At 47.6% G+C, this 25,978-nt stretch overlaps 1 protein-coding gene across 1 annotated transcript in view; it reads right to left on the bottom strand.

Annotated features, from left to right (window-relative positions):
* Positions 1-10,192, bottom strand: part of LOC140385397 (adenosine deaminase-like) — a 93,008-nt gene extending 82,816 nt beyond the window's left edge. The window contains exons 1-2 of the mRNA XM_072467506.1: positions 10,066-10,192; positions 8,494-8,555 (exon numbers count right to left, since the gene is read on the bottom strand). Of these exons, the coding sequence (XP_072323607.1) occupies positions 8,494-8,555; positions 10,066-10,107 (104 nt within the window). The 5' untranslated portion in view covers positions 10,108-10,192. The remainder of the gene's footprint in view (positions 1-8,493; positions 8,556-10,065) is intronic.
* Positions 10,193-25,978: the final 15,786 nt, after the last annotated feature.

The following is a 25,978-nucleotide window of genomic DNA, read 5'->3' as shown; positions in this document are numbered from 1 at the left end:
CAATGAGGCAGTTGGATATAGCACTTGGGGAGAATGGGATCAAAGGCTATGGGGAGAAAGCAGGATTAGGCTATTGAGTTGGATGATCAGCCATGATCGTGATGAATGGCAGAGCAGGCTCGAAGGGCCAAAAGGCCTCCTCCTGCTCCTGTCTTCTAAGTATCTATGTAATGCTAGGCCAGATGGGTTAACCGAAAACCTGCTCAAAAGGGGTTTTTAAAGCGTCATGGGAAAAAATTTGAAAGATCTTGGGAATTCCAAAGTGTTGGACTGTGACAGATGAACATACAAATTAGGAACAGGAGGAGGCCACTCAGCCCCTCTAGCCTGTTTCGCCATTCAATAAGATCATGGCTGATCGGATTGTAATCTCAACCCCACATTCCTGCTTAACCCAATAATCTTTCACCCCTTTGTTAATCAAGAATCTAGCTGTGCCTTAAAAATATTCAAAGACTCTGCTTCCATCGCCTTTTTGAGAGAGAGTTCCAGAGACTCACGACAGTCTGAGAGAAAATTATTTTTCTCATCTCTATCTGAGTAATAGAGAAGGTGGAAAGAGGAGAAGATGAAGGCTGGAGTCAGAGGAAAGGAGCCCCAAGGAAAAGGATATAGGGCTGAATGAGATTTCAGACAGAAAATGTGGCAAAATCATAGATAGATTTTCAGACGAGAAAAGAATATTGAATTTAACCATTCCCTGGAATGAAGCATTCCATGCCTTCCTTCTCATTCTGAGTACCAATTTGAAATTGATGACTCCCATTACCAAATGGAAGAAATCGACTTTTCCTATTCCCTCCAGTAAACTTCTTCAATATTACAAACATCTCTATGAAATCCCCTCTTCATCACCTTTGCTTCAGTGGGAAAAGTCCCAGTATCTCAAGCCTCTCCTGTTTCCTGACTGATGAATGGATGCTGAACATCCTCTTTGACTCTAATGTCCTTTCCAGAATTGGAGCAGCCAAAACTACATTGAGTTCTCCCAGCTACAGCTTCATCATTCCTTTGTACAAAGTTGCCATTTACTTATTCCTATTTATGAAACCTAAAATTCTGCTGCCTTTTTAATAGTCTTTTTTTCTACCTGCACCAGTACTTCCTATGGAAATTCCTAGATATATCTGTTTGTCCATACCTTTTGCTGCCTTTCAAATGAGTGCATACTTATATTCCTTGATTTTCACCCTAAAATGTATTACCTCACCCTTATCCACTGTAAATAGAATCTGCCAACCACAGTAAGTTCCAATAATTTGCCTATCTTTCAGCCTCTTGGGTTCCTCCTCACCATCAGATAACCTCGTGTCATCTACAAATCTCAACGTTGGGTTCTCAATCCGAGCATTCCGAAAACTGAAGTAGATTCAGTAGCAACCTTTGGTGTACACCACTTCTGAGCCTTTTATAGCCGAACCTACACTTGTTTACCATCTTGGCTTCCTGTTCTATCAATGAGCTTTCAGTTTCTGTTACATTTCCTTTTACAACATATCCCTTCCCTTCTTGGCTTCCTGCTCTATTAATGAACTTTCAATTCTGGTTACAACATTTCCTTTTATAACATACCCCCAATGTTTTCAAACAAGCATCTTGGGAGACATCTTACTGAATGTGCTTTGAAAATCCATATGTACGACCTCTATGTTAGTTCCTTTACCCATCCAATCAGTCACGTCTTCAAACAGTGTTGAAGATGACTTGCTGGCCATCTTTGGTCAGCCGTGCATTTTCAAATATGCCCTAATGTTATCTCAAAGTATCAATTCTAAAAGTTTGCCCACAACTGACATTACTGTAAGTGGTTTCATGATTTATCTTTCTATCCATTTTTCAACAGGCGTATTGCATGCTTCACAGTTTCAGAGAACAGGTTATGTACTTAAGGAGCCAGGTCCTCTTGAATATGTTTTCTGAGTTATTTTAACACCTTATCAGGATCCAGTGGCTTATCCATTTTGAGTTTCACCATTGTTATGATCTCCATAGAGTCTGATGACTTAAACTGAACTCCAGTGACCAACTGAAAGAATCACAAAATGGAATTTCAACTTAAGACTATTACTGTAACAACTCACCACTATTTCAGTAGGCAACCTATATACTCAAAACTAAAACTGTAGGCAACCTATACTCTATCTTGACTACAGAACCATTTCCCCATTTATCTTTTTAAATGAGTAAAATCCCCTTCTACGGTTATACTTTACTTTATCCCTTCATTCTTCAGGCACCAACCCAAAACTATTCAGATTTTGATTTCCTTTTTTTTTCACTTTTCCAGCCAGGTAACTTCTGATTTCTGAACTGACTTTCACAGTGATGTTTCCCTTGGAGATTCTGCCCTGTAGCTAAAGCTAGGCTAACCTTCCAGCCTTGCTTGAATCCTCACGAATTTGGACTCCTCAATTCGAATGCAAACTCTGACATTTAGCAGAATGAACAACGGAGACTGGTTACCTTAATCTCTCCGCTCTCTCTCAGATTATTTTAGACAGACATTGCCTGTTAGGTAGAAGAGCATCTCAAGATAAACCCTGTAAGTCAATACTACAATGGCATTGCTATGGACTCTTCCCCTCTCAAAGCCCATCTCTATGAAAACATGACACCCAACTCCATTCAATCATGAAATTAAATAGACAGTTTGAGGTATAACGGTTTTCAAAAACGTGACATTCCCAAAACCTCCCTGTGAGACTTGGAGAATAACTGTCTACTCAGAATCATCTCTGATTCCCTTGCTATTGTCCAAAGGTAATAAAATTTGTATGTTCTTCCTGGTAAATCTATCTGGGCCTCACCGCCCCCCTAGCAACCACCCAGGCTTGTTGGCGACAGAATTCAGAACATGTCACAAGACCACTTTCATTCCTCCATTTTACCTTAAATTAAAGAAATAGTCCAAAAATAATCTTATAAATTGTGTAACTCCAATATTTTCCTTAAAACCAAATATTTTCTACAGTTACACATGTGTTTCTGTTGTTTGTAAGTCACCCATGTTCCCACTTCCAATAAAATGGCCTGGATATTTATAGGGAGATGGGAATACATCAAGACCAGAGACACAGATGTCCCCTCAAATTTATCCTCAGGTAGTCTTAAAATCTTGTCTTCCATTTCCACCAAAATGACAGCCAGCCAGACTGGAAAACTGGTGGCAAGAGATCGCAGTAGCGGGTTCTTGTGAATGATCTCCCTCAATTGGGAAAGGGGAAGGCCGGAGATTGCGGATTGGTGGCGCTGGGACAAGGGGGGAGGTGGGGGCCAGTCATAATTGCAGCATGGAGGGGATGTTAGTATTTTGGGTGGAGCAAAGTTGATAATCACTGCAGGGGAGAGTGATGGCTTCCTGGAGGGCCTTCTGCTTCGTTTTACCCTCCACCACATGGAGTGCTGCAAAAGGGACTTTTCTTCTTGAACTGGCAGTTTCCGCCTCACTTTCAAATTTCCAGAGTATCAAGAAAAACTGCACATCAACTGTCAATTTGCAAAACGCTCCTAAGTGAATTGTGGGAGCTTGATTTAAATGTTGTTATGGGCCAGGGCTTAGAAACTCCAAAGTGTATTATGGAGTCCATCTGACCTACAAATTTTATATTGAATTTGGCTAGGATGAACACAAGAGCCTTCCCCTCAAGTGTGATTCAACAGTCCTCCTAGACATTTTAATCAAAACAAGCTTTATTCTCAGAACTTAGTTAACATATATAGTTAAACACACAGCAAGAAATTTTATCAATTACAAACATAAAGACACCACACAACTACAGTAATCCATGTATAACACTTAATTAATTCCCCCTTAACTGCTCCAATTCAAAAACAAAATCCTATAAACCAAAACACTCCTTTTCAAGGGAGTGGCCCAGCACTCTGCATTCTCACTTGAATAAGACTGGCTTTCCCTGAATATATATTTTAAGTTGCTAAGCAGGTAGTCACAACCTGTTTACTATTTAAAATGAAAATAATGGGAGACAGGCCAAAACATTTATTTTCTCTGTCTGTAGTCCACAGCAGTCAAAAACTGAAAGCGAAAGCAAAACAAACCTCACAGCCACAGCTCAGCGCCACCCACAAAATGGCATCACTGAAGCCATGTGGTAAGACAAAAATCTTTCGTAACGAGACACTCCCATGTAAGTATGTTAATGGCATGTCCTACCTCACTAAAGCAGAACACATGCATCCTTAGAATCCTGTTCCTGCTTGTACACAAGTGAGTCTGAGTCGTACTCTGCATTTTTCCATTTTTAATTTCCCAGACTCTCTTCTGCCTGTTGTGGGGTTAATATTGAGGCCATATCTTCAATTAACCATGCTTCCATACCTGACTGATTCGATCCTCTCTATCGATACATTTTATATACCAACTGCTGTTAATGCAATTGTATATGTTTGCAAATAAGGAGGCCAACACTGCACATGGTATTCCAGATGTGACCTCATCAACACCCTGTACAGCTGCAGTAAAACGTACCTACTCCAGCCCCCCTTGAAATAAAGGTCAACATTCCATTTGCCATCCTTGCTGTGTCTGTATACTAACTTTTGGTGATTCATGTACCAGGACACCCAGGTCCCTCTTTGAGTATTTCTTGTAACATTAATATTTTGAGTCATTCATCACACTGTGCCCTTTCAATTTAGTTTGAACCTATGCTATCTGTCTCAGGTTTGAAGATTTGCCACTGTTCGTCCAACTGTTTGCTGGAGTTTTTCCAGCATTTTCTGTCTTTGGATGAGAATTTCCAGTCCCACCGCCAACTGGAATCATCGCAGGCAAGACCGGAAAATTCAGAGAGCGACCAACTCTCTAATATATTAATGACTTGGATGTAGGGATAGAAGGTACTATAGCCAAATTTGCAGATTACACTAAAATAGGTGGCATGGTAAGTTGCCAGGACGAAATAAGAAATGTACAAATGGATATAAATAGGTTAGGTGAGTGGGGCCAAAATTTGACAGGTGAAGTTCAACCTGCAGAAGTGTGAGGTTATCCATTTTAGGCAGCACGATGGCACAGTGGTTAGCACAGCTGCTTCACAGCTCCCAGGACCTGGGTTCAATTCCAGCCTCAGGTGACTATCTGAATGGAGTTGGCATTTGCTCCCAGTGCCTGTGTGGGTTTCCTCTGGCTACTCAGTTTTCTCCCATGGTTCAAAGATGTGCAGGTTAGGTGGATTAGCCATGCTAAATTGCTCCTTAGCTTCCAAAAGGTTAGGTGGGGTTACTGGGATAGGGTGGAGGCGTGAGCCTAAGTAGGGTGCTCTTTCCAAGGCCCGGTGCTGACTTGATGGGCCGAATGGCCCCCTTCTGCACTGTAAATTCTATGATCTATTATTGGGCGGGAATTTCCAGTCCCACCAAAATCCCAGCCTTTCTTCCTTTACTGTCAACCTTGACTCATTGTTCACACTTTTGCCTCAATCAAAAGGTTTGTGGCCTGAAGAGCTACTTCAGAGACTCGACCACGTAACCGAGGTGACACTTCTGTGTTGAGCTCAACTGACCTCACTAACCGGAAAACATTTGAATTTGGTGATTTGTAATTGTTTGCAGCCCTGTGACTCCCTTCCTGTTTGTTTATCCACCTGCCTTTCCCCATGAGAAAAATGTCTATCACCAGGGCACGGGCAATTAGACGTTCAAAATTCAACTTCGATGGAGGAAAGGCACTACAGAGTCAACTTTCAATTCTGTTGCCTGACAGAACGCATTGCCACCTCCCACATTTGTAAGACCCATAAATCATATAGAATCATAGAATTTACAGTGCAGAAGGATGCCATTCGGCCCATTGAGTCTGCACCAACTCTTGGAAAGAGCACCCCACCCAAGCCCACACCTCCACCCTATCCCCATAACCCAGTAACCCCACCCACCACGAAGGGCAATTTTGGACACGAAGGGCAATTTAGCATAGCCTAACCTGCACATCTTAGGACTGTGGGAGGAAACCGGAGCTCCCGGAGGAAACCCACGCACACACGGGGAGAACGTGCAGACTCCGCACAGACAGTGACCCAAGCCGGGAATCGAACCTGGGACCCTGGATCTGTGAAGCAATTGTGCTAACCACAATGCTACCGTGCTGCCATATGGGTGCTGTGTCAGCATATCAGGAAGAAAGACTGCTGATATTACAGTTTGACATTGAGACATACCAATATTGAAAGAAACAATGTGTGACGGCTGCTATTAGGGAAGTGGAGGGGGGGGTAGAGAGAGCAGATGCAAAGTTCCACAGAAAGGGGACCGACATGACAGGAATAGGACAATTCATCCTGCTGATTGTTCAAAATAGAAAATCTTGTAGGAGATAAATTTAGGCGCTCGGCAATTAACAGTTAAATTAGAAAAGCTTTTGTTTGAAGTTAGGCAATTTCATACTTTTAAACCAGCTAAATATGAAACCATTTTGTAAGGAGGTAGATTTACTTTCGAGCCCTTCTCCTACTACCACTGTGACTGAGTGACTTCAATCATCTGCTGAACCCATGACAGGCCACTGGTTATTTTAATTTTCCAGCTGCAATCCGTTCTTCGCCTGAAATTCCCTTGATAATAATAATAATCACTTATTGTCACAAGTAGGCTTCAATTAAGTTATTGTGAAAAGCCCCTAGTCGCCACATTCCTGCGCCTGTTCGGGGAGGCTGGAATGGGAATTGAACCCGCGCTGCTCGCTGTGTTCTGCATTACAAGCCAGCGATTTAGCCCACTGTGCTAAACCAGCCCCTTGCCAGGGCTGAAGTGCAAATCTCTACCACTTCTGGACGTTTAGGTGACCTCCAACATCTGGCATCTTTCTGCCCTGCAGCCAGTTTTGTATACCTTCAGGGTCCTCCTTCCCACAAAAATACCGTCATTGGTGCTCCTCTGACACTCCATCCTGAAATAGCTTCCCGAGTTCATTCAAGACCTAATTCAGAACTCAGATAACAGTTTTGTCAATGTTACCACACCATGGAACTTGTCAACTTTACCTCTGGACTACATCCTATTGATGTCTTATTTACTATTAGCTTTTATGTATCCTAATAACTGCTCTGCAACTAGGCCTATGGGAGTTTTCCCCGTGTTCATTAGTCAGCATTTTGGCTGCCACTCTGGGCCTGAGCCCAAACTTATTTTCTCTTACTGCTCCTACATCCTACTCTTATATTGGCATGCCTCTTTTCCCTTCCCACTCTTTCAAGTATTCTGCCTGCTGAAATACTTATCCCAACCAATGCTCTCAATCTTCTGGTTCGCTTCCTGGACTTGAAAATCCCAGACAACCCACAGCTTCTCTCGGTGACTTTCTTGACATTCTCCAAAGGATTCATCAAACACTCCAAGAGTTGTTACATGCTAAACAGCGATCTTAATTTCCCCATCCTACTCTCTCGCCACACTTCCAGCCCACCACCTCTACGAAGTGAAAATCTTGCTAATCTCCTTCCTGTCCATCGCACTGCTGGCCCCATTGACTCTTGACAGGTCAGCTCTAAACATCTCCCTCCAAAATGTCTGTTGAATTGGGAACAAGGCCCTTGCAATCTGTGACTTTATTATGGGCAATTGCATAAACACCCAAACTTTGGCAGGAACCTGGCTGAGGAGTGATGACGCCTTCTCCCTAAATGAAGCCACCCCACATGGCTATGACTTCCGCCATTTGACAAGTCAAAACCATCCCAGTCTGCTAAAATTGCTCTCTATTCCAGCATCGTCCTAGACTATAAAGTCTTCTGAAAACCATCTTTTTGAACCTTTCTTCCAACATCCTGACGTCCAACTGCAAGGAGCTCTTGAACTTCTCCGTTACTAAGATTGAGACCATCTGATCCTCCCTCCCTTCCACTAATTCATTCAACCAAACCAATTCCAAGGCTCCCTCTTCCCCCCCCCCCCAAAAAAAACACATCTATATATAGTTTATATTCTATCACTTCTCTTGCCCTCTCAAGAGTTCAACTTGTCCAGGAGACCCACCTCCTGCTGCTAAATAGGTAGCCAACCAGTTTCCCTTCCTGACCGTCACATTTCCGGATCTCTCGTCAAGTGTTGTCCCTCCCTCCGAACCAAAAATAAAACTTTATCCCCACCACCTTTACAAACTAATACCCTATCTCCAATCTCCCTTTCCTCCCAAAACTCATTGACTGTGTTGTCATCTTTCAAATCTATAGCCATCTTTTCCAGATTTCCACATTGGAATACCTCCAAGCAGCTTTATGCCAGTGCCATTGTGCTGAACCTGGAAGACTTTGGGTTGTCAAAATAATTGGAAGAGTATGTATGGTGCAAGGAGGACAGAGTTGTGGGATCATGGAATAGGAGAGGGAAGCAGTAATCATGCAAAGGAAAACAGGAAATTGCAAGAATTTATCTTATTCATACTCTTCCCATATCCAAGAGTGATAATGGCACATTTACTTTTCTTTCTGTAGTGCAAAATAAATAAACTAGAACATTAGACATTAAATCACATACTTGGCAAAATGCAAAATAGTTTGAAGTCTTATAGCTCCATCCAGATGACAATGAAGTTCAACCTGTAAAAGACAAATTGAATAACATAAAGGGCAGAATTTGGTATTGATGGCAGGCACCTCTGCAATGAAAATTGGTGCGACCCATGCCGACATGAATTCGAGAGGCCTGATGGAATACTGCCCAAGTGTGGCGGGAATCTTACCACCGATGCTGACAGCTCCACTGGAGACATTCCTCGAGCCCAGGTTGGAAATCCCATCCTGAATTAGAGGCCAGTTGCACCATTTGGGAGTGGTGACCACTACTGGTATTACAACGGAACCAACACAAGGATTCAGCGATGGATCTTTTGGAGTCAGGTAAGCAGGTCGGTATGGGGGTCGACAGCAAGGGCAGGGGGCTGGATCCCTCAAAACAAAGCATGCAAACAAGGGACATCCTTCATGTCTGCAGGTAAACCTTACAGGGTTTGCTATGTAGTCTTCTCAGGTGGCTCAAGGGCAGGGAGAGGAGGAAAGTGACAGCATGAGCAAAGGAGCAAACTGTCAGTGAACTGGAACATGGGAAAATGCACCAAATAAAAGTGTCAAAATCAAAATGTTCTGGGGTATCACACTGCCAGATTCCCACCACCCTTGAAAATGAATATTGCACCTTCATCAACCCTGAAAGCTCACACATACTTCACAGTGTTAGATATATCAATTTTAAGTTACAAGAAGGGTAAGCACTTTTGACTGAAGTGGATATATATATACACACACACACACGTGTTTTTTTTTGAAGTTTCCAACTTCAAGAATAATTGGTGTCAGAAATCTAGCTTTAATTGTAATGGTGCAGGATTCAAGTGACATTACTAATTGGATGGATACATCCCAGAATTTCGCATCGTAAGGGTAAACCTGTAAAATCACCTCTAAATCATTGAAAAACACAAGTAAAACGATAATTGATTTATTATTTGATTTATTGCAGCCATGTAAAGAAAGCTGTCGCCATCCACACGATAGAATTATGGGTCACCACAATAGATTTTTTTTTCACCTCAATGTTAGTTAAAATTACGGCGCATTCAAGTTACGCATTCACGTTACCAACACCATCAGTTCTATAAAGCGATTTCCGTTGCAGTTTGAAGCTATTACAGGCCAGTTTAAGACTGAATAACGCCGAGTGAGACTCACTTTGCTTCGCTTTACATATTAACACCAATTAACAACTTCGAAATAACCGGGGGGGGAGAAGTTGTTGTTGCAGAAACTCCCCAGTCCATACAACAAAATAATTCAATTTTAAAAGGACCTTTTTGAAAATTTAAGTTACATCAAAATAATTTTTTCGAAATGACCACTTCCAGTCCGAAAACGTCAATCAAAACATACACGCAATAACTGCAATTTTGTGTGGGGAAAAGCGGTGAGAAATGGCAACGTCCTTTTGAAACAAAACTATTATCAGGTTTAGACCCTCACCAACCGCTCCCGCCAACAGGTTGAAACAGATTCTTACTCTCACGTTAGTTTGGATTTCCATTAAAGCCAATTAAGTGGCCAGTTTGAACCTTACCTTGGGTTGGTGGAATAGTGTTTTTGAAGCTACCCCTGCCATCCTCAAGAGTGTGTCAATGCGACTAGGGTCATTTAAGTAGTGTTCCTTGCTGATATCAGAGACAACACAAACACGCCCATTTCCTTTGCATTACTCAATATGTGGCTGCTCTCGCTTTAATAAGAAGTACCGACACGCCCAACATTTTGTCAAAGTCACTTTTTCTTAATCATCAAAGTCGCCAAAAGACGTCATATTTCTCACATCAATTGCAGCACCGACTCGGTCTAATTCGGTGTTGTCCAATAAATTCGCCACTTTCCACAGGTAATTATTATTTTTTTAAAATATTTTTTATTCAGAATTTTTCGCTCAAACAAAGACAGTACAAAATTTTCCCTTTTGCAACTTTAAAACAATATAAATAATGATGATGGCCGTTTTTTTTTAAGAATAAATAATATATTAACTAGACGGCAACTGCCAGCAACAAAAATAAAAACTAGCCAATATCCAAAATAATAAAGTCACAAAAACCAATATAAATAACTCATACAAACACCTGTACAAAACCCCTGAGGGCCCGGATGGGCCCTCCCCCCTGGGTTGCTGCTGCTACCTTTCCCATTTCCCTTATCGTTCTGCGAGATAGTCGAGGAACGGTTGCCACCGCCTGGTGAACCCTTGAGCCGAACCTCTTAGTGCGTATTTTATCCGCTCCAATTTTATAAACCCCGCCATGTCGTTTATCCAGGCCTCCACGCCTGGGGGTTTAGCTTCTTTCCACATAAGTAATATCCTTCGCCGGGCTACTAGGGACGCAAAGGCTAAAACATCAGCCTCTCTCGCCTCCTGCACTCCCGGCTCGTCCGCAACCCCAAATATCGCCAACCCCCAGCCTGGCTTGACCCGGACCCCCACCACCCTTGAAAGCACATTCGCCACCCCCACCCAGAACCCATGCAGTACCGGGCATGACCAAAACATGTGGGTGTGGTTCGCTGGGCTTCCTGCGCATCTCCCGCACCTATCCTCCACTCCAAAAAATCTACTTCACCTTGCTCCAGTCATATGCACCCTGTGTAGAACCTTGAATTGTATCAGGCTGAGCCTGGCGCATGAGGACGAAGAGTTTACCCTACTTAAGGCATCTGCCCACAGCCCCTCCTCAATCTCTTCCCCTAGCTCCTCTTCCCATTTTCCCTTCAGCCCCTCCACCAACGTCTCCCCCTCGTCTCTCATTTCTCTGTATATATCTGACACCCTACCATCCCCCACCCATGCCCCCGAAATCACTCTGTCCTGAATCTCTTGCGCCGGGAGCCGCGGAAATTCCCTCACCTGTTGCCTCGCAAAAGCCCTCAGTTGCATATATCGAAATGCATTCCCCGGTGGCAACCCATATTTTTCTGTCCGTGCTCCCAGACTCGCAAACGTCCCGCCTAGGAACAAATCCTTCAATTTCACAATCCCTGCTCTCTGCCAAGCTTTAAATCCCCCATCTATCTTCCCCGGGACGAACCTGTGGTTGTTCCTTATCGGGGACCTCACCGAGGCACCCGTCACTCCCTTATGTCGTCTCCACTGCCCCCAAATTTTCAGCGTTGCCACCACCACTGGACTTGTGGTGTATTTCTTCGGGGAGAACGGTAAAGGCGCCGGCGCTAATGCTTTTAGGCTGGTTCCCCTACAGGACGCCATCTCTAGTCTTTTCCACGCCGCTCCCTCCCCTTCCCCCATCCACTTGCATACCATTGATATGTTGGCGGCCCAATAATAGTCACTTAAACTCGGCAGTGCCAGTCCCCCCCTATCCTTACTACGCTGCAGGAACCCCCTCTTCACTCTTGGGGTCTTCCCAGCCCACACAAAACTCATAATGCTCTTATCCACTTTCTTGAAAAAGGCCTTTGTCACAGGGAGGCACTGGAACACAAAAAGAAACCGCGGAAGGACCACCATTTTAACCGCCTGCACCCTACCCGCCAGTGACAGGGGCACCATGTCCCATCTCCTAAAGTCCTCTTCCATCTGCTCCACCAATCTTACTAAATTAAGCTTATGCAAGGTTCCCCAGTTCCTGGCCATCTGGATCCCTTGGTACCGAAAATCCCTTGTTACTCTCCTCAATGGCAAATCATCTATTCCCCTGCCCTGTTCCCCAGGGTGCATCACAAACAGCTCACTCTTCCCCATATTCAATTTATATCCTGAAAATTCCCCAAACTCCCTGAGTGTCTGCATTATCTCGGGCATCCCCTCCACTGGGTCCGCGACATACAACAACAAATCATCCGCGTATAGTGACACCCGGTGCTCTTCTCCTCCCCTAAGTACGCCCCTCCACTTCCTAGAGCCCCTCAGCGCTATGGCCAGTGGCTCAATTGCAAACGCAAACAGTAACGTGGACAGAGGACATCCTTGTCTTGTCCCTCTGTATAGACGGAAGCGGTCAGATCTCTGCCTATTTGTAGTCACACTTGCCACCGGGGCCCCGTATAGATGCTGAACCCATCCAATAAATCCCTCTCCAAATCCAGCCACAGGTAATTATGATCCGTGAATAAAACATAAGCAACGGACACCAGCATTGAGCATGTGACCATCTCACGCCTCATATTCCCAAAGGCATGTTTTGCACTCTATCTTGTTTGTGCGTTTGGTAATCAAATAGCAAAATGGAAAAGCAGAATTGAATCTGGGGAAAAGTAGATGCATTTTTGAAGCCCGGGAAGATAGCGGACGACAGAGGGGGTTGTGGAGTACAGAGGAGGATTAATTTCGAATTGCTTTTTTCAAAGATGACACATATTGATGTGCCATCAATTATAACAAAGACGAGTTGTGGAACAAAACTGTGGCTTTAATAAGCTAAACGAGAACCTGCTGGCAACTGATTCCGAACTGGGGCAGGGCCAAAGGTCGGCCACCTGTATACAGAGCCTGAGGGGAGGAGCCACAGGCGGAGCCAGCAGAGACAACAAACAATATATACAATACAGTAACAGTGGTTTACCACAATATATATAATACAGTAACAGTGGTTTACCACAATATATATAATACAGTAACAGTGGTTTAGCATATTCACCCCCTGTTAAAAAAGAGTCCGGCAGGGGTGAAGTGGACTTAAAGATCGTGTCCATCGGGGGCTTTGACCTTCCGCCGTGAACGCCTCAGTTCCGGCTGTGGTGTGGGCACTGGTGTCGAGACCTGCGTGTCCGGGAGCGTGTCGTCTTCTTCTTCTTCCAGTAGTTGAGTCGGTGGAGAGGGAGAAGGTGTAGGGGCGGGGGTGGTGGTGATGGTCACTGGCGGGCCTGTGGGTGCCAAATTCCTAAGTAGCCGAGTAGCGGTGGAGGGAGACGGTGTAGGGTCGGGGGTGGTGGTGATGATCACTGGGGAACCTGCGGGTGCCAAATCCCGAAGGGGTGTGTCCTGCCGCCCGTCATGGTGTGCCAAGTAGGCATATTGTGGGTTGGCATGGAGGAGAAAACCCTTTCAATCAGGGGATCCGATTTATGACTCCTTGCATGCTTCCAGAGGTGGACAGGCCCTGGGACTGTCAGCCAGGACGGGAGCGAGGTCCCTGAGGTGGACTTCCTGGGGAAGACAAACATTCGTTCATGAGGGGTCTCTTTGGTGGCAGTGCACAGGGGCGACTGAATGGAGTGGAGCGCATTGGGAAGGACCTCCTGCCAGTGGGAGACTGGGAGACTTCTAGACCGTAGGGCAAGAAGGACGGCCTTCCAGACCGTCGCGTTCTCCCTCTCCACCTGTCTGTTTCCCTGGGGGTTGTAGCTGGTCGTCCTGCTTGAGGCAATGCCCTTGCTAAGCAGGAACTGACGCAGCTAGTCACTCATGAAAGAGGAACCCCGATCGCTATGAATGTAGGTGGGGAAACCGAATAAGGTGAAGAGACTGTGCAGGGCCATGATGACAGTGGCAGAGGTCATGTCAGGGCATGGGATGGCAAAAGGGAAATGTGAGTACTCGTCAATAATGTTGAGGAAGTACACGTTACGGTCAGTGGAGGGGAGGGGCCCTTTGAAGTCGATGCTGAGGTGCTCAAAGGGGCGGGAAGCCTTTACCAGGTGCGCTCTGTCTGGCCGATAGAAGAGTGGTTTGCACTCCGTGCAGACTTGGCAGCCCCTGGTCATGGTCCTGACATCCTCGATGGAGTAAGGCAGGTTGCGGGCCTTGACGAAATGAAAAAAATGGGTGACCCCCGGGTGACAGAAGTCATTGTGGAAGGCCCGAAGTCGGTCTACTTGTGCGCTGGCACATGTACCGCGGGATAGGGTATCTGGGGGCTCATTGAGCTTCCCAGGTCGTTACAAGATATCGTAATTGTAGACGGAGAGCTCGATCCTCCACCACAGGATCTTGTCATTCTTGATCTTGCCCCGCTGTGTGTTATTAAACATGAAGGCAACCGACCGTTGGTCAGTGAGGAGAGTGAATCGCCTGCCGGCCAGGTAATGCCTCCAATGTTGCACAGCTTCCACAATGGCTTGGGCTTCCTTTTTGACGGAGGAGTGTTGAATTTCGGAGGCATGGAGGGTACGGGAGAAGAAAGCCACGGGACTGCCCGCCTGGTTGAGGGTAGCGGCCAGGGCAAAGTCCGACGCATCACTCTCCACCTGGAACAGGATGGACTCGTCTACTGCGTGCATTGCTGCTTTGGCAATATCTGCCTTGATACGTTTGAAGGCCTGGCGGGCCTCAGCCGTCAGGGGAAAAATGGTAGATTTAATGAGTGGGCGGGCCTTGTCTGCATAATTGGGGACCCACTGGGCATAATAGGAGAAGAACCCCAGGCATCTCTTCAGGGCCTTGGGGCAGTGGGGGAGGGGATGTTCCAGGAGGATGGCATGTGGTCGGGGTCGGCCCCTAGGACCCCATTTTCCACCACGTAGCCAAGAATGGCTAGGCGGGTTGTGCGGAAAACGCATTTCTCCTTATTATATGTGAGGTTAAGGAGCTTAGCGGTGTGGAGGAAATGTCGGAGGTTAGCGTCATCGTCCTGCTGGTCATGGCCGCAGATGGTGACATTATCCAGATACGGGAACGTGGCCCGCAGCCCGTACTGGTCAACCATTCGGTCCATCACTCGTTGGAAGACCGAGACCACATTGGTGACGCCGAAGGGGACCCTGAGGAAGTGGCAGAGGCGGCCATCTGCCTCGAAGGCAGTGTATTGGCGGTCCTCCGGGTGGATAGGAAGTGGTGGTACGCGGACTTCAAGTCAACCGTGGAGAAGACTCGATACTGCGCAATCTGATTGACCATATCAGATAAGCGGGGAAGGGGGTACGCACGAGCTGTGTGTACCGGTTGATCGTCCGGCTGTAGTCGATGACCATCTGGTGCGTCTCCTCAGTCTTGATGACCACCACTTGGGCTCTCCAGGGGCTGATGCTGTCCTCTATGATCCCTTCCCGCAGGAGTCGCTGGACCTCTGACCTGATAAATGCCTTGTCCCGGGCACTGTATCGTCTGCTCCTACTGGCGACGGGCTTACCGTCCGGGGTGAGGTTAGCGAGGAGCAAGGGTGGAGTGACCTTAAGGGTTGCGAGGCTACAGACAGTGAGGGGAGGCAGGGGACCACCGAACTTCAAGGTAAGGCTTCGGAGATGGCACTGAAAATCAAGACCCAGTAATAGGGCAGCGCAGAGATGAGGGAGGACATAGAGCTTGAAATTAGCGTACTCTATGCCCTGTACCGAAAGGGTTGCGACACAGTACCCCCGGATCTCCACGGAATGTGATCCGGAAGTCAGGGAGATTTTCTGGGTCGCGGGTAAAATTGGGAGGGAGCAGTGCCTTACCGTATCTGGGTGGATGAAGCTGTCAGTGCTCCCAGAGTCGAAGAGGCAGGTCGTATCGTGCCCGTTGATCCAGATGGCCATCAAGGATTTAGTGAGGTGATGAAGGCGAGACTGGTCGAGGGTGATGAAGGCGAGCTTTGGAAGGTGGGTGGGCTGGTCGAGAGTAGCGGAGGCCAGCGTCCGACTGGGTGAGCAGGTGTTCCGGGAGGTGGCGGGGTGATTCCAAGATGGCGGTCCCCACGGGTCGCACATGGCGGGTGGTGTCCAAGATGGCAGCCCCCACGAGTCGCACATGGCGGATGACGTGATAGATGGGGACAGTCCCGACAGGCAACAGGCAGCGCTGCTGCTGCTGGGTCTGGAAACTTTAGGAACAGGTCGGGCCTGGCAGACTTTGGCGAAGTGGCCCTTCTTTCCGTACCCGTTGCAGATCGCGCTCCGTGCTGGGCAGCGTTGTCTGGGGTGCTTACCCTGGCCACAGAAGTAGCATAACGGGCCTCCGGAGATGGCGGATTGATGCGCGGCACAGGCTTGCGACGCACCCGGGGTGGGTGATGGCGGCGCCCACGACGTCCACGAGGGTGCCGCGTGGTCAGAGGTGAAAGCATCCATGTTATGGAAGGCACTTCCAGCGAATTCGAGAGCTGCACTTTCTCTTGGAGGCCGAGTGTACCCCCTTCTAGCAGGCACTGACGGATGTAGTTAGATTTTATGCCTGCGACATAGGCGTCCCTGATCAGCAGCTCCGTGTGCTGGACAGCCGATACCGCCTGACAACTACAGTTCCGGCCGAGTACCCACAAGGCACGCAGGAATTTGGCCTGCGATTCTTCGAGGCGTTGACGCCTCGTGGCAAGGAGATGCCTAGCGTACACCTCATTTGCTGCCTTTACATACTGCCCCTTCAGCAGTGTTATCGCCTCCGCGTACGAGGCAGCATCCCTGATAAGGAGGAAAACCTGCGGGCTTACCCGGGCGTTGAGGACTCAAAGCTTGTGGATGTCGGCGACGGCGTCGGCGCCAGATTCGAGGTAAGCTTCGAAGCAGCTTAGCCAGTGCTCGAATGTCGCAGTGGCATCAGCTGCTTGGGGGTCCAGTTCCAGGCGATCAGGCTTGAGTGATGCATCCATCTTAAGCATTTAGCTTATTAAATTTATGTGCCATCAATTATAACAAAGACGAGTTGTGGAACGAAACTGTGGCTTTAATTTTTTTTTTAAATATATTTTATTCAAGATTTTTTGGCCAAACATAACAGTACGTAGTGTTCCTTTTAAACAACAATAAAGCAATATAAATAACAGTGGCCAGTTTTAAACAAATAAATAAATAATATATGAACAGAAACAAAAACCAAACTAAATGGCAACTGCCTGGTCAAAAATAAATACTCTCCAAAGATACAATCCAACAGTCCAATATACATTACCTAAAACAAGTGCCTATACATATACAATAACATCCCTGAGAGTCTGTCCGATTCCTCCCCCCCCCCCCCCTCCCCCTCCCCCCCCTCCCCCCTGGGTTGCTGCTGTTGTCTTCTTCTTTTCCATTCCCTCTATCTTTCTGTAAGCTAGTCGACGAACGGTTGCCACCGCCTGGTGAACCCTTGAGCCGAACCCCTTAGTACGAACTTAATCCGTTCTAACTTTATAAACCCTGCCATGTCGTTTATCCAGGTCTCCACACCCGGGGGTTTGGATTCCTTCCACATTAACAATATCCTGCGCTGGGCTACTAGGGACGCAAAGGCCAAAACATCAGCCTCTCTCGCCTCCTGCACTCCCGGCTCTTCTGCAATCCCAAATATAGCCAACCCCCAGCTTGGTTCGACCTGGACCCCCACCACCTTCGAAAACACCTTTGCCACCCCCACCCAAAACCCCTGTAGTGCCGGGCATGACCAGAACATGTGGGTGTGATTCGCTGGGCTTCTCGAGCATCTCGCACACCTATCCTCTACCCCCAAAAATTCACTGAGCCGTGCTCCAGTCATATGCGCCCTGTGTAACACCTTAAATTGTATCAGGCTTAGCCTGGCACACGAGGACGATGAGTTCACCCTACGTAGGGCATCAGCCCACAGCCCCTCCTCAATCTCCTCCCCCAGCTCTTCTTCACATTTCCCTTTCAGCTCATCTACCATGATCTCCCCCTCGTCCCTCATTTCCCTATATATGTCCGACACCTTACCATCCCCCACCCATGTCTCTGAGATCACTCTATCCTGCACCTCCTGCGTCGGGAGCTGCGGGAATTCCCTCACCTGTTGCCTCGCAAAAGCCCTCAGTTGCATATACCGAAATGCATTCCCTTGGGGCAACCCATATTTTTCTGTCAGCGCTCCCAGACTCGCAAACGTCCCATCTACGAACAGATCTCTCAATTGTGCTACCCCTGCTCTTTGCCATGCTCCAAATCCCCCATCCATTCTCCCCTATGGTTATTTCTTATCGGGGACCGCACCGAGGCTCCCGTCTTTCCCCTATGCCGTCTCCACTGCCCCCAAATTTTCAATGTAGCCACCACCACCGGGCTTGTGGTGTATTTCTTTGGTGAGAACGGCAACGGTGCCGTCACCATAGCTTGTAGGCTAGTCCCACTGCAGGACGCCCTCTCCAATCTCTTCCACGCCGCTCCCTCCTCTTCTCCCATCCACTTACGCACCATTGAAATATTGGCGGCCCAGTAGTACTCACTTAGGCTCGGTAGTGCCAGCCCCCCCTGTCCCTACTACGCTGCAAAAATCCCCTCCTCACTCTCGGGGTCTTCCCGGCCCACACAAAACTCATGATACTCTTCTCGATTCTTTTGAAAAAAGCCTTCGTGACCACCACCGGGAGGCACTGAAACACAAAAAGGAATCTCGGGAGGACCACCATTTTAACCGTCTGCACCCTCCCTGCCAGTGACAGGGACACCATGTCCCATCTCTTAAAGTCCTCCTCCATCTGTTCCACCAACCGCGTTAAATTAAACCTATGTAATGTACCCCAATTCTTGGCTATCTGGATCCCCAAGTACCGAAAGTCCCTTGTTACCTTCCTCAACGGTAAATCCTCTATTTCTCTGCTCTGCTCCCCTGGATGCACCACAAACAACTCACTTTTCCCCATGTTCAATTTATACCCTGAAAAATCCCCAAACTCCCCAAGTATCCGCATTATCTCTGGCATCCCCTCCGCCGGGTCCGCCACATATAGCAACAAATCATCCGCATACAGAGATACCCGGTGTTCTTCTCCTCCCCTGAGTACTCCCCTCCACTTCCTGGAACCCCTCAATGCTATGGCCAGGGGCTCAATCGCCAGTGCAAACAATAACAGGGACAGAGGACATCCCTGCCTTGTCCCTCTATGGAGCCGAAAATAATCAGACCCCCGTCCATTCGTGACCACACTCGCCATCGGGGCCCTATACAGCAACTGTACCCATCTAATATACCCATCTCCAAAGCCAAATCTCCTCAGCACCTCCCACAAATAATCCCACTCCACTCTATCAAATGCTTTCTCGGCATCCATCGCCACCACTATCTCCGCTTCCCCCTCTGGTGGGGGCATCATCATTACCCCTAGCAGCCTCTGTATATTTGTATTGAGCTGTCTCCCCTTCACAAACCCAGTTGAAACTATGGCTTTAATAAGCTAAACGAGAACCTGCTGGCAACTGATCCCGAACTGGGGCAGGGCCAAAGGTCGGCCACCTTTATACAGAGCCTGAGGGGAGGAGCCACAGGCGGAGCCAGCAGAGACAACAAACAATATATACAATACAGTAACAGTGGTTTACCACAATATATACAATACAGTAACAGTGGTTTACCACAATATATATAATACAGTAACAGTGGTTTACCACACATATATTCTGTTGTTCTCTGGTCTGGACCTGTAGTTGACTACTATCGACATCCAGTCAAACAGCAGAGCAAAATACCACTTGCATTTTAAGTTCAATTGCATACCTAAAACCTGCTGTCCTGTTAGTATTTTGTTTTCTATTTATGGAACACTGCTTACTTCTGTCATGGAAATATGGAAAATAGAGAAATTCATACATTTGACAATGTGAATTTTCTGTGGTGTGCACGTCCCCACTCAAAGCCCGGGCTGGGGCTGATAAGGGCAGAATGGCTGACAGTTTCCCTGGAGAAAGAGATTAGGTTGAGGTGGGAAGCTGGTGTATAGTAAAGTTTTCAGACAGGAGCACTAAAAGAATTAGAGGATCATAAAGTAAGTATGAGGAATGAGTGAAATAAATCAACAATGGAAAATGAAGGGAAAAACTGGCCTGGAGTGGGAAGGAAAGTAGGACTTAGAACTTCATTGCACAGGAGGCCCAAACTTCAGATTCCTGATAGTGGGTAAAACTGTTGGTATTCATATAGAGCCTGACGGTGTTACACTCATGGTCTTACTCTTGCTGGTAATAAATGAGAAAAACATGCCTTCAGAAACCCGACCGTATGCAAGAGGTGTACTGTCTGCCCCTCTTCTGTAGCTACATTTGCAGCCGGTTATCCCTGGAGAGGGAGCTCGTAGTGGCCACTGGCACTATCGAGGCTTTCCATGTCCGGTGGGCACCGAAGAGGCTGGGATGCTTTACTGACTCTCACAAGCACATTTTAATTGGATATTTATAAGTTACCTTTCTGGTTCTAGTTTTTGCTTTCTGGTGAGTACATGCTGCTTCATGCTTCTCACATATAATTCTTCATTCCCAAGCCATGATTCGTAATGGGTGGAATACGGACTGGAAGGCAGTTTGGGACAGGCACAAAGGATGCACTGCGAACCTCAATGGTGCAGTTGAACGTGAGATGGATAGGTGTGTCTGGCAGGGATGGAACTAAAAGGTGAGATTGGTTGAGTTTGTAGAAGGAGCTGGATATTGAGTGCAGCCAACTGGAAAACAATGGTCAATTTCAGTGATGGGGAAGGGAGACATAGAAGGGTGGGAGTTGTGTGTTAACACAAAGGAAATGAATGGTATCCTGAGGTGAGGGTGTAGGAGCAGGTGAAATGGATAAGGGCAGTATGAGGATCAGGCTGGGCATGGGGAGGTTGACGGATGTAGGCTTAGGTGAAAGAGCAGGAAGATCCATGGTAAGAGTGAATCGGACCAGAGTGAGGGAAGGCTGAAGGTTGACAGAAGGGAGGGTAAAAGAACCAATAAGACCGTCTGTGATGATGAGGGATAGTTGATATGTCATGAGAGGATTGAGGGTGAAGGAATCGAAAAAGAAAGTAAAGGGTACCATTGTAAATTATACAAACTCACTAAAGCATCTCTCACTGCACTGTCGTGTTCCTCAACTGATCACATTCCCAAATGAATGTGAAGTCGAACAGAAACCAGTCAAAGGCAGTGCATGTACTCAGTTAACACGGCAATGATGGGCTCAGGACAACACAAAGTCTCTCATGCTCTTACCTCACTTAACACTGAGATCCCAACCAGGCCAGGTGATACATTGAAGTCTGCACTGAAGGGCAACTCACACTCAGCAATGTTGGGAGGAGCGGGGAGGGGGTGTTGCTTTAGCAATGTTAAACCATTGAAGAACCTTCGTTTGCCATGGGTGGATGACATGGGGATGTGGTGGTATTGATTGTCGGGATGTGTCGCAGGACTTGATGAAAGCCACCAAGAGTCAGGGTGAGCTCAGTGCCATAGGCATGGCTTGCAGTGTATTGCTCGAGATTACAAATTCCTTGCACATAGCTGCATGACGGGGAGGACCAGTCTTGGTTCTTGCAGGGTGGGCCTCACCATGATGGGTTGAGTGCAGGACAAGCATTCGCCAAAGATATAAATAGGACAAGAAGGGTTTAAACGCCATACGGGTGAGGAGGACATTTCTGGAAAAGACCAATCATATCTTTCCTACAAAATGTTCACAGATCAATGTTCCTATTGGCAATGTTTGGCCAGGTGAACCTATCGGCTGTACTGGCTTTGGCACACCTAAGGAGGAGAAGGTGAAGAGAGGCCCAGGGGCAGGAACAACAGGGACCTGAGCCTCAGGGAGCTGCAGTTGCAAAGGAACAAGCAGTGCCAGAAGAGGAGAGTCAGAGTCAACAGTGTCGTCAGGATGACAGGATCTACAGTACACACGTTGCAGTTATCTGCAAATGATGGAAAGACACTGCAGGCGGCATCTTCGATGACTAGGGAATCTGGCACCAGCATTTGCTGCCTCCTGCAAGATGATCAACAGCCACATGGATTGGGAGGCAGTGCTATATCTCTGGCATTGAAGATCACATTGGTGTTGATCTTCCTCATGACTGGTTCCTTTCAAAGCATAACTGGGGACTTGCATGATATCTCCCAACCTGCCAGCCAAGAGTGCATGAGAGAGTTAATGGATGTCCTTCTCAGGAAAGCACGAGTTTGTGCAGTTCACCTTTGACCCGGAGAGCTAAGCTGCCAGAGCCATTGGATTTGTGTACATCGTTGGGTTGAATCAGGTCCAAGAGACAATCAATCACACACATGTGATGCTCAGAGTTCCCTGGTATTGGCCAGCGAGATTCATGAAGGGATTTCACTCTGTGCAGCTCCACATGTCTCTTTAGAGGATGATGGGGAGAATGAGGGAGACAACTGTGCTGATTTATTGGTCACAGGAACATTAGGGAGTTATGTCGGAGTACACACACATACCCATAACTGATGGTCTTCTTTCTACCCGATGCTGAGGGATTTTGCCTCCTTTGAGCTAGAGCTCTCTGTAAATCCTATTTGTCGTTTTGGCAATGGCAGTTGGCTGTGGAAGAGGCATCAACAGTTGGTATTGGTGCCCCTCAGAGGCCCAGGCTACTGCTGCATGAGATGCTGCCGTGCTGCAGATAAGATGTAGCAGCAGGGAAATTAGCACCGAGGCCTGAATTTTCAGGATGGCAGGGGCCTGGCATCCGAGGAGTCAGTGGGAAATACAACCCTGCTAAAAAACGAGTACTTTAAATGTCATAACATTCGAGGCTAATAGCCAAGTGCTTGAAAGTGGGATGAGTGTAGATTTAGTCTAGTTTCGATGGTGCAGACTCAATGGGCCGAAGAGCCTCTTCCATACTGTGTGACTCTATGACTCCAGCCTGATGCCATTTCATACTTTAACTGGAACAAAGTCCCGCTCTGGAGAGCTGCCGGTCAATCTGATGGACCCACGGTTCTCTACTCCCTCCAGGAGCAGCTCTGCAGGGACCAGAAGAGCGAACTGCCTGGAACTAAGTTCCCCGAACAGGAGGAGAGGTTAGTAGCAAGAGTTCCAGAGTGAGGAAGTTCAGGAAGGTTGTGAAAAAGGCAACAGGGCCCAAGGGGATAAGCTTGGGGTGGGAGCGGGGGGGGAGGGGGCGAGGTCTGGTGGTCATTGGATGTTAACCCGCACCAACTCCCCCTATCCTTCCTGCCTGAGATTGAACTATATTCATCTTGGGGTTTGCCCCCCAATCAGTCATCTGCCTGCCAGCCTAAAAATTGAGGCAGGGCAGGACAATGCCTTTAAGTGGCTACTTAATTGGGGGCAAATATGGGCTTCCCGTCCAAAGCCCTTCCCTTGTCTGCATAAAACTGTGACCAGGCCAGGGTGGGATAGACGTTGGAGGGAATCTCATCCATGCAATTTCATGCTCTCCCACCCCAGCTCTGCACCCACCAATGAGGAGCATAAAATCCTGGCCCAGATGAAAGTGAGTAAACTCCAGCGTAGTTGAAAGTATATCCAAAGTTGGAAATAACCCTCAAAGCTACAAATTTAGGCTGCACACGCCACCTTTTCACTGTGCTTGACATCAAACTTTGTGATTTCACTCTGTTTTGAAAAATATTTTTATTCTCCTCCTTTTTCACATTTTATCCCAAATGTGCACCCATCAACAATAACCAGCAATGAATACAATGTCAATCCCCATATTAACAACAACAATCCCATCCTCCCACCAGACCCCCAAACATTAGTCCGCATGTTAACATAAACAAATAGCAAAAAGTAATCAGGAATCAAACATAGTCACCATTAACACATAGAGTCCCCCTCCCACAACCCCCCCCCCCCACTCCCCGCCCCCCATGTTCGATGTAATCCAATTCTCGAAAGTGATTAATGAATAATGCCCTTGAATTGTAGAATCCCTCCATCCTTCTGCTCAGCTCAAACTTGACCTTTGAGAGTCACGAATTCCAGCAGGACCCCCCGCCACGCCAGGGCACAGGGTGGAAGGTTGATCTCCATCCCAACAGGATCCGCCTTCAGGTGATCAATGAGCGAAGACTACAACATCTGTCTCCGCGTCCGTTTCCAAGTCCGACTGGTCCGACACCCCGAATATGGACTTCCGAGGGCCCGGGTCCAGTTTCACATGCACCACTTTAGAGATTACCCTAAAAACCTCCTTCCAGTAATCCTCCAGCTTTGGACAGGACCAAAACATATGAATGTAGTTTGCGCCCCCACCTCCCCACCACCGCAACGTTCACACACATCTTCTACCCCCTCAAAGAGCCGGCTCATCCTCCTCCTTGCAAGGTGTGCTCTATACACCACATTCAGCTGTATCAGCCCCAACTTCGCGCATGAGATGGAGGCATTCACCCTCCGGAGCACCTCACACCAGAAACCCGCCTCCATACCCTCTCTCAACTCTTCCTCCCACTTTGCTTTGATCCCTTCCAGCGGTGCCTTCTCCTCTCCCAAAATAGCCCCGTAAACTGCCAACACTACCCACTTCTCCAGTCCCCCTGTCATCAGCACCTCCTCCAGCAATGTGCAAGCCGGCTCCACTGGGAAGCTCTGTATCTCCTTCCTGGCAAAATCTCGAACATGCATGTATCTAAACATTTCTCCCTGCTCCAGCCCATACTTTGCTCCTAGCTCCTTCAATCCTGCAAACCAACCGCCAAGAAACAGATCTTTTAGTGTCTTAATCCCCTTCCTCCCATCTCCGAAAATTTCCGTGGCTCAAATCTGTGGTTCCCCCGTATCGGCACTTCCCTTGACCCTGCCCCCAACCCAAAGTGCTGGCGAAACTGCCTCCAGATTCTCAACAAAGCTATTACTACCGGACTCCCTGAGTATCTCCCTGGGGCCGTCGGGAGCGGGGCTGTTGCTAGTGCTTTCAATCCCGACCCCTTGCACAAACTCTCCTCCATTCTGACACACTGGGAATCATCCCCTCTGACCCAGCTCTGCACCTTCTCCACATTAACCGCCCAATAGTAATACATCAGGTTCGGAAGACCCAAATCCCCTGCCTGCCTTCCCCTCTGTAGCAGCACCTTTCTAACTCTGACCATCTTCCCACCTACGAGGTAATCATTCCTTCAATCTCTCTAAAAAATGCCTTTGGCAGGAAAATCGGCAGGCATTGGAAAATAAACAGAAATCGCGTTCATTTTAAACGTCTGTACCCGACCCGCCAGTGACAGAGGGAGACCATCCCACCTTGCCAGTTCAGCTTTCACCCTCCCTACCAAACTAGAAATGTTGTTCCTGCGGAGCCCCCCCACTCCCAGGCAACCTGCACCCCCAGGTATTTAAAGTGAGTCCCTGCCCTACAGAATGGAATCCCCCCACCACTGTGTAGCGCACAAAGACTCCATGAGACGAAAAGAGTGAAGTCGATGAGGCTTTATTAAGCGTGTCTGTTCCCCAGCAGCCCGATAGTAAACTGGCCTGTGGGGGAAGGCACCGGCTTCTTATACTTCGCCTTCAGGGCGGAGTATGAGGTCAACGGCCAACCAGGACCCGGGATCTGTCAGCCAATGACATTAGGGCTTCCAGTCCCACATGACCCCCAATACATACTACCACATTCACCCCTTGTCAAAAATGAACCCGGCGGGGTGATGCTTCGTATGGTGGTAAGGGTTTACAGGGCTGGTCCTGGGAGGATAGAACAGTTACATGGTAGTACAGTATTGGACAGTATCGTCCTGTTACAACTATTTACAGAGGGTATAGGAAAAACAAAATGTTCATTGAACAGTCCATCTTTGTTTTACATCGACGCCACGAGTCGGTCGGGCGGTCTGGTCGTCCGTGTCGATCGCCTCGGCCCCGGCGGTGGTGGTGGTGCTTGTACCAGCTTTGTCGCCTC

The sequence above is a fragment of the Scyliorhinus torazame genome, chromosome 11 (genome assembly GCF_047496885.1).
Source record: "Scyliorhinus torazame isolate Kashiwa2021f chromosome 11, sScyTor2.1, whole genome shotgun sequence".
Taxonomy (NCBI): Eukaryota; Metazoa; Chordata; class Chondrichthyes; order Carcharhiniformes; family Scyliorhinidae; genus Scyliorhinus; species Scyliorhinus torazame.
The sequence above is the reverse complement of the archived record's forward strand: the minus strand, read 5'-3'. Positions and strand labels throughout refer to the sequence as shown.